The following is a 9,737-nucleotide window of genomic DNA, read 5'->3' on the forward strand; positions in this document are numbered from 1 at the left end:
GAGACTGGACCTTACAAGAAACTCAGTGTTCTCTAAAGAGTTATTTTCTTTTTAACTATATGTTAGGATGTATGCATATGAGTGTAGTTGCCGAAGGGAGTAAGCATTAGAGACCTGGAGTTCCATGTGGCTCATGTGGCTGTGAGCCACCTGACTTGGCTTCTGGAAACTAAACTTGGTAATCTGGAAGAGTGGCAGGTGCTCTTAACAGCTGAACCATACCTTCAGCCTAAGAATTTTTTGAATAGCTGGATATAATAAATACATTTTGTGACGGGTATTTAGCTGTTAGAAATAAATGTGTAATTCTATTGATTTATATTAAAGATTTCTTTACAATTGTTATTCAATACACCATATTTAATGTATCATTGTAAATGTTTGTATATTTTGTCTTAAAGTAATTGTTTAGAGTTCAGAATAGCCAGAAATAGTATTTATTAATATTTTACATATTTGGCAAGTGGTTTTGAACTGCCTGGTTTGGAGAATGCATAAAGATACAGTCTTACTTTAAAGAGCTAATTTCTAATAACAAATAACTTAGAGGAGATATAGTTTTAAAAATGTCATAGGTGGGCCTGGTAATGCACGCCTGTGAGCTCAGCGTTAGGAGGTAGAGATAGGCCAGCATAGTCTCGATTAGTGAGACTGTCTCAGACAAGCCAACAAACAACAACAACAACCAAAATTTATCAATCAAAGGGAGGAGAGGAAGAAAGATATGGTATGTATGGCTCAGCAGTAAAGAGCTCAGGCTACTCTTTCAGTGCACACACATACACACATTCAGGGCAAAGCACTCATACACAACATACAGCTTTAAATTTACAGTTTTATAGACTACACATAAGGATTTTGTGCCAGGAGCAAGCCTAATATAATGAATAAAATTAGATTTGATTTGCTCTATGAGGCATCAGAAAAGTTATCCTTTTATGGGGTTCTGATCTGAGCCTTGAGGTCAGTGACATCTAGGAGAAGCTGAGCAACTCCTGAGGTTAAGGTTGCACTTGGTTTGGCTCTCTACTGATGTGCCAGGTTAAAGTAGAACCACAACTGCTACTATTGAATACACAGGCAGGCAGGCAGGCAGGCAGGCAGACAGAGGAGAGAAGAGAGAAACAGGGAGTGAGGATTGTTGTTAATATCTGGGAAGGGTTTACATTTCCACCTTGTGATATCAGTGATATTAATTTGAGGGAAGAGAATAATTAACAAACAAAGCAAATAACTAATAGTATGATTTTGATGGCTGAAAGAAATAAGTAAATTGAATATTTTTAACCCCTTGCCTGAAATATTAGCTTAGAAAAATTAGAAACTCAATAAACACTTGTTTTGTTTTGTTTTGTTTTTTTAAGTAACAACAACAACTTTAATGTCTTGTGGTAGAAAACCAGAGCAAATAACAGAGGTTGCCAAAATGTTGTCTGGGCAACATTTTGAGAATCCTAAAGACTGAAGGGGTCTGTGAGATAAAAAGTGCATTTATGGCAAGGCATTGTCATTCTCGAATGTACTTAGATCCTTTCTGAGCCAGCTGTATAAAGACACAGAGACTCATATATTTTAAAAGCTTGAGTTGTATTGAAAAGCTTTAGCGTGGGCTTTCTCCCAGCTAGTTCATCTTCTTGCCTACATCCAGCATATGCATGTCTGTACCTCTCTGCTCCTTTGTAGTTTATCCTGTTGCCACCGTGCCTGTTGGCAAATTTCCCTCCTCTAAATTACTCTTCCAGCATCTCTTTCTCTGCACAGCTCTGCTTTTCATTTCCTGTTCAGCTATTGGCCACCAGGTCTTTATATTAAAGCTAATCAACAAATAAGAAGGAATGTTTAGAGAATATGAGGCCAGCAAGGGCGATAGGAATCACAAAACCAAGATCTGGCCAGCACTCAGCTCTCTGCTGACTTGGCAATCAACAGTTGAATATACAGAGACAACCTTCATAATTATTAAGTGTACAAAAGGTTACCCTAGATATCACTCACAAATTTTGTAGTATCAGCCTTCATAGCCAAGTAGTATCAGCCTGGGCTCAAGAAGTTTGGCTGATGAGTGTCCTTCAGTGTCCTCTGACACAGGAACAACCATGAGGAGCCTACTAGCACCTGGAAGGAAAGCTCCTTCATTTTCTAGAATCTCCAAGCACCGTTTACTGACAAAGTGTCATGTTCACTGATAAAATAGTACTGTTCTCCTAAGAGGCAGGTAGTAAAGGATGCACTGTGGGGACTGAGAGATAATAAATTAGTAGTGATTAATACACCTTCATAGCATAACAGGCTTTCCTAGCATACTCTGGTCTAAAAATTACTGGTAAGGGATATCACACAGAAAGGTTCAAGAGTTAAATAAACTTTGGAATGACATATGTTATTACTTTTCTCTTTGAGATCCACAGTACATATTAGTCCTGAGAAATTCTACAGTAAAGAAAATTATTTTAATTTTAATCTTAGTTTTTGCAATGAGATTTTTGTTGTGAAATCTGTTATATGTTGCATATGTCATCCTAAAAACTTTCCCCACTGAAAATCAGAATTAAATTCAGACTTCTCATTATCATATACATTCTCCCCAAAATCAGAGTTAAGATGAGACTTCCCACCATTACCATAGTTTCTTAGCTAATTCTCTAAAATTCTGACTGTTGCATTAAGAAATTTTAAGGGCTAGTGACATGGCTTAGTGGTTAAGCACACTGACTTACTCTTCCAGAGATCTTGAGTTCAGTTCCCAGCAACCACATGATGGCTCACAACCATCTGTGAAGGGATCTGATGCCCTCTTCTGGCATGCAGGTGTACAAGCAAACAGGGTACTCCTACATTTTTTTTTTTAAGTATTTAAAATAATAAAAATAAATTTTAAAAAGTTGAGAAAGTGAGAAGATAATGTCATTTGGAAATGATATAATTGTCACCTAGAAACCCCAAGGTTAAAAAATACAGAATTTGGCGCTAGAGGTATAGCTCAGTGATAGAGCTGGTGCATAGTATTTATAAGATTTTGAATTCAATCTCTAGCACCAAGAGGAAAACAAAAGTCTCCAGAAAATAATGCAAAAGATTATATAACTGAGTTCCATGTAATAGTTTATTAAAAAAGGAAGATAAATACTGCATGTTTTCTCTCATATGCAGAGTCTTATGTGTGTGTATATACATGTACACACAACATGAAAGCAATAGAGGACTATTTAAATGAAGGAAGAAGACTTGGGGTGTAGCTCAGCGGTAGAATACTTGTCTAGCCTTTATGAGACTCTGGACTGAATCCCTAGCACCAGAAAAAGACAGTAGTGATTAGGGACGGTGGGTGTCGTGTCACGCTAGGGCTCTGGCCTGGCATGCAGGCCACTCCAGGTTTAATCTTCAGCACAACCAAACAGAGGAGGAGGAGTTATTAAGACCATAATACCTTTCTATGACACTGTGAGTGACAGCTTAACAATTATTAGGAGAAATGAATTTTTTATGTGGGTAATAAAATATATAGTATGTCTAGTGATAAGTATGATAAATGTGCAAAACAAAATGTAACTTAGCTAACACTTAGCTAGTGACACAAAAATATTTGTATGGTGAAATAATATACCAGATTCCTGGATAGTAAAGTCCTGTGACGATGCTTAAAGTTAATTATACATAAATATAATTCCCCATTTGTTTGTTTATTTGTTTGGAGTTATTTTTCTTGAGACAGGGTCTTCCAACATAACTGTGGCTGTACTGAAACTCACTATGTAGATCAGGCTAGCCTAGAACTCACAGAGATCCACTTGCCTCTGTTTTCTTGTGCTGATATTAAAGGTGTGTGATACCTGCCAGTTTCCCTTTTAAAACCCTGAAAGACATAACTTAGTCACAAAATCTTGTTTGTAGGATAGTCGATGACGTTTTGAGCCCTGACATTGTGAGCTGGAAAACCTGTTTCTTGTGGTGGTGTGGCTCAGCCCTAGTACACACCTTTAACCCAAGAGCTTTTCTGTAAGCAAAAGCTAAATAAAGTCAGCTGTAGGACAAGAAGCAGATGAAGCAGCCAGTTGACAGGGAGTGAACATAAGGAAACCCAGGAAAGAGAAGGAGGGTCTTTGAGTTGAAGGGTGTTTAAGACAGTTAGAAGGAGGAGGAGAAAGAGTTGTTTGCTTCTGGGATGTCAGTGAAGTAGGAAGGTCAGCTCCATGCTTTCTCTGCCTCTCTGAGCTAGCAGGCTTTCACAACAGTGTTAGGATTCTGAGTTTTCATTTAATAAATCAGGTATGTGACACTTTATTTTATTAAAACAACAAAATCTGTTTCATGAACATTGATAATGAAAGAATATAAGTAGCTAAAAAAAAAAAAAAACAAGAGATACAAGTTTATTCTCATTGGTAATCAAATTACAAATAAAGCATAATACACTATAACTGTCTTCAGACACATCAGAAGAGGACATCAGATCCCATTTCAGATGGTTGTGAGCCACCATGTGGTTGCTGGGAACTGAACTCAGGACCTCTAGAAGAGCAGGGAGTGCTCTTAACTGCTGCTGATCCATGTCTCCAGCCCAAAGGTTATCTTGTTACTTAATAAGTTAGAAGTCAGCCTGAACTACCTTAGAGAAACTCTGTCAAAAAACAAAACATAACTGAGATGATTACTAAGTTGATTAGATCAAGTGTAGCATATTTAAAAGTAATATAGTAAAAAAAACAAAAACGTGAAATAATATTCGCCATATATTATTAATGTAGCCTATAAAATAGTATATGAGTATGAATTTAGCTGATGTAAAAAATTAATTCAGCTCGTTTTTTCTGTACTTAAGTACAGAATGCTTACTTACCATGTGATAATACTTAACTGTAATATTTTAACTTAATATAGTTAAAGCTCAAATTAGGTTGTTGGAATATCTGCATTACACTTTTTTTAGGCTTTTAAAATTGATTTTGTTCTTTGTTATCTTATATGTATAGAATGGACATTTTTTTAATATTTAGAAAAAGTATTTAAATTGGAGAGCCATATAACAGAAAGGCAAACTCAGGATTGTTATATGGCATAGAGTTTAAAATAAGGTGCAGTGAAGATCTCAGCAAAGCAATTTGAATAAAGTAGGGCCGAAAGAAGAAGCCAAGCTGTAACTTGTAAGTGAATGGAAGATGAGCTAATGACTGCAGTGCGGATCTACACTAACAGAAGTGTGACCGTGCTCAAGGAATCACTTTAGCCAAGCATATGCAGTATGTTACCATTTCATTATGAAGCACTTTACATGCATTATCTTAGTTCAGACTAGTCATACTTCAAAATTCAATAGCCACACATAATTACTGGCCACTGCTGGATGTAATGGAACACACCTAAAATCATAGCATTTGGGAGGAAAGCAGGAAGGTTTCTGTGAAATCAAGGCTAGCACCCATCTTCATAGTATTTTCAAGACCATCCAGGACTATGTAATCAGACCCGTTTCATAAACAAACAAAATAGTGGCTACTGTATTGCACAAGTACAGTTTAGATTGTCCTATTGAGAAATTAATGTTAGGGGTTTGAGATATATTTCAGTAGTAGAGTGTTTAGCACATATAAGACCCTGAGTTTAATCGTCATCACCGTATGTACCACCTTATTTCAAAAGTAATATCTTGGCGTTTCTAAATTTTTTTAATACCCTTTCCTTCTGTAGGTTTTGGTAAAACTAGTGTGAGCCGTAGAGGAAGAGTATTGCCTGGAAAAAGACGTCCTTANGGAGTTATCACTGGCCTTGCAGCCAGGAAAGCAACTGGGATTCGAAAAGGAATAAGTCCTATGAATCGTCCACCTCTAAGTGACAAGGTAGGAAGTCACATGATGACTTAGTCCTGACCCCGATACCATTTTCCATTTATACTGTGTCTGTCACACACTTATTAGTGAATTTTAAGATACATAGTCCTTTCTGGCCTACAGAACTTACTGTATAGACCAGGCTGGCCTTGAATTCACAGAGGTCTGTGCCTTTTAAATGTTGGGATTAAAGACATGTACCACCACACCTGGCTAACCTAATGTTTTTATGAATAAGCTTTAGAGCGTATTTTGATAAATGTAAGGGTTTTATTTGTAAGTGTGCGTGCAGGTGGCCTGGGAGGTCAGGGGCATCAGCTCCCCTGAAGCTGGAGATAGAGCCAGGTGTAAGCCACCTCTGCAAGAACAGCTAGTCCTGTTATTGCGGAGTTGTCTCTCTAGCCTCTTACCCCCTTAGTTAAGAAATTAACTCTGCTTGTGTGCAGGCCATAGCACCTGGTGTGTGTGTGAAGGTCGGAGGACGACTCTGGGGTCTGTTCTCTCCTTCCACCTTTATGTGGGTCTTGGGGATAAGCTGATGGTTGTCCATTTTCCTGCCCAGCAGGTCCTTTAACTCACAGGGCCATCTTGCCAGTTGCAGGGAATTTTGATTCTTTTTTGGTTTTTCGAGACAGGGTTTCTCTGTATAGCCCTGGCTGTCCTGGAACTCACTCTGTAGACCAGGCTGGCCTCGAACTCAGAAATCTGCCTGCCTCTGCCTCCCTAGTGCTGGGATTAAAGGCTTGTGCCACCACTGCCTGGTGAGTTTTGATTCTTATTTATGTATTTATTCTTTTGGATGATGGAGAATAAACTTAGAACTAGACAGCCATTATATTATTGAAATATATCCCCAGCCTTGATTTTTTTTTTTTTTTTAAGTTTATCTTTTTCAATCAGCATCTCATGTAGCCAAGGCTAGCATTAGACTCCTCCCCCTACCTCCCAAATGCTGTAATTACAGGCAAGCTCCTTCATGCTCATGCTTTCCTGATTTCTATATTTAAAATTATTTATTTGTTTGTTTGTTTGTTTAAGACATGGTCTCTCTGTTATGTAGCCCTAGCTTGTATTGGAACTTACTTTGTAGATCAGGCTAACCTCAGACTCGCAAAGATTGGCCTGCTTCTGCCTCCCAAGTATTGAGGTTAAAGGTGTGTGACACCATGCCCAGATTGATTTTTATTTTTTAGATGAAGGAAGTACCTTGGGACTTACATAAACATTTTAATAGCTAAGTAAAAATTTTCACCATTCATAAAACCTCATTCTCAAATATAGTTCTTCCATATCTGTGGTAATTGGTTTCAGGACACTTCTCTAATACTAAGATATTCAATACATATGGCTCAAAGTCTCTTATGTAGTATAGTGTTTGCATATAAAATATGCCAATTCTCCTGTGTACTTTAAGTCACTTTCAGTTACCTATAATTTCAATTACAGTGTAAATACTGTATAAGTAATTGTTTTACTGTGTAAGAAACAATGGCATGAAAAATCTGTACACATTTAGTAAATGCAGTGTCTCCTGTCTCTGGGGGGGATTGTTCACTGTGTTGTCAAAGATAATTTGAACTCCTGATCTCCCCTGCCTTACTTACCAAGGGAAGCTTGGATTATAGGACTTCACCATCATACTTGGCATACATAAATTAAAAATTAGTTTATAGCAAGTAATTATAGCATACCAGGTACTTTAAAGGAAAACTTATGTTTCGTAGAGGAGCACTTCACATTTATCTATAAAATAATCCTTGGTGTTATCTCTTAAGATCAAATAAAGAAGCTTGGAATAGGAGCTGGAGAGATTGCTCCTGGGTTAAGAGAACACACTGCTCTTGCAGAGGACCTGAGTTCAGTTCCCAGCGCCTACATCAGATTTATGATCTCCTGTAACTTCAGCTCCAGGGGCTCTGACAGCCTCTGTGTTCTCTGGAAGCACATGTATGCATATGCATTCACACCAAACACAGTAGTCATAAATAAGTAAAATGCTTGCATTGGGATAGTAGTCTAATTTTGTGGGGGTTATGTTTTTAATAATCGTTTTCCTTGTTTCTATATTTCCTTCTTTTCTAAATAATCTCAAAAAATCAGTGGGGCAGTGCTAAGGAGATGGTTCAAGATAGCACTTGCTATGCAAGCATGTAGACCTTTGTTCATTCCACAAAAAGCAGCCTGTAATCCGAGAAATGGAGTTGAGAGCTGTTGAAGAAGCTCATACCCGACATTGACCTCTGTTCCACACACACGCACACGCACAGAAATATATATCCGTCCGCACATGTGTATACCACACATATAAGTAAATGAGTAAAGATCTGTTTAAAACAGAAATGGAGTCAGTTATGGATCCCATCATAATCCTAGCACTTAAAGACTTTGGGGGGCTGGTGAGATGGCTCAGCAGGTAAGAGTACTGACTGCTCTTCCAAAGGTCCTGAGTTCAAATCCCAGCAACCATATGGTGGCTCACAACCTCCCATAGTGCAATCTGACGCCCTCTTCTGGTGTGTCTGAAGTCAGCTATAGTCTACTTATGTATAATAATAAATCTTTGAAAAAAAGACTTCGGAAGTTGGGAGATTGTAAATGTGATGCTGTCAAGGTAACTTGGGCTCCATAGTATAATCCTGTCTCAAGAAAACAAATATAGGGCTGGTGAGATGGCTCAGCGGGTAAGAGCACCCGACTGCTCTTCCAAAGGTGCAGAGTTCAAGTCCCAGCAACCACATGGTGGCTCACAATCATCCTTAACAAGATCTGACTCCCTCTTCTAGAGTGTCTGAAGACAGCTACAGTGCAGTGTACTTACAAATAATAAATAAATAAATCTTAAAAAAAAAAAAAAGAAAACAAATATATAGTCTAGGTGTTGTAGTGCATGCCTTTAAACTCAGCAGTCAGGAGGCAGAAGCAAGGATCCCCGTGAGTTACATAGTGGGTACCAGGATAGCCAGGGAAGTATAGAGGGACCCTGTCAAAAAGAAGAGGGGCAGGGGAGGAAAAATAACAAATCAATCCAAGTTAAACTTGCCAATGGGAAAATGCAAATAATGTATAAATCATGTGTACAGTTTGGAGATATCTTTGTAGAAAATGTAGAAGCTTGAATTAGGATTTTATGATTGATATAGCTTATATATATGAAGGAATGAAAAGACATTTCACATGTTTGATTTTTATTAAATCCCACCCCAATCAATTATACTTTAATATCTTTGTTATTAAAACCTCTTTTTTATGTACTTGTTTTAGAAATTGGCCTTTAGAGTTTGAGGCCAGCCTGGTCTACAGAGTGAGTTCCAGGACAGCCAGGGCTACACAGAGAAACCCTGTCTCAGAAAAAAGAAAGAAAGAAAAAAAAGAAATTGGCCTTTATTTTTATTATTGTAATAAAGCACTTGAAATAATTAAGGAGCAGGGCTTGTTTTCACTGTACTTTTAGGGTTGTTCTGGTGAATAGAGGAGCAGCCGAGCACATAGCTTTGGGCTCTGTGAAATAGGTCATGGCAGGAGACTACTGGAGCAAAATGCTCATCTCAGGGCGAAAAAGTAGAGAGGAAGGGCAGAGTTGTCACAATTCCTGCAAGGCATTTCTCCTCCCCAGTCACCCAAGACTCCCCAGTGTGCCTGTGATTCTTTTCTTGCGTGACGAGTAACATTTCCCCGTCACCAGTTCACCTTCCCACACCACTGTATCTGTATTTTACATGTAGTATGATTGTCAACTTTTCAGTCATTTATGAAGATTTCAAATAATTTTAGTTTCTCCATCTTTCTTACTGTGTTGGAGCAGTTTTGGGGCTCTTCCATTGTGCATTAAGAAATGTTAGGCATGGCTGGGCGTGGTGGCGCACGCCTTTNATCCCAGCACTCGGGAGGCAGAGGCAGGCGGATTTCTGAGTT

General features: G+C 38.3%; 1 protein-coding gene across 2 annotated transcripts in view; it reads left to right on the forward strand.

The window, feature by feature from the left end:
• Positions 1 to 9,737, forward strand: part of Fyttd1 (forty-two-three domain containing 1) — a 30,018-nt gene that overhangs the window by 8,163 nt on the left and 12,118 nt on the right. For both annotated transcript variants that reach the window (XM_021209098.1, XM_029544595.1), the window contains exon 3: positions 5,686 to 5,834. In XM_021209098.1, the coding sequence (XP_021064757.1) occupies positions 5,686 to 5,834 (149 nt within the window). The remainder of the gene's footprint in view (positions 1 to 5,685; positions 5,835 to 9,737) is intronic.

Source organism: Mus pahari, chromosome 12 (genome assembly GCF_900095145.1).
Source record: "Mus pahari chromosome 12, PAHARI_EIJ_v1.1, whole genome shotgun sequence".
Classification (NCBI taxonomy): Eukaryota; Metazoa; Chordata; class Mammalia; order Rodentia; family Muridae; genus Mus; species Mus pahari.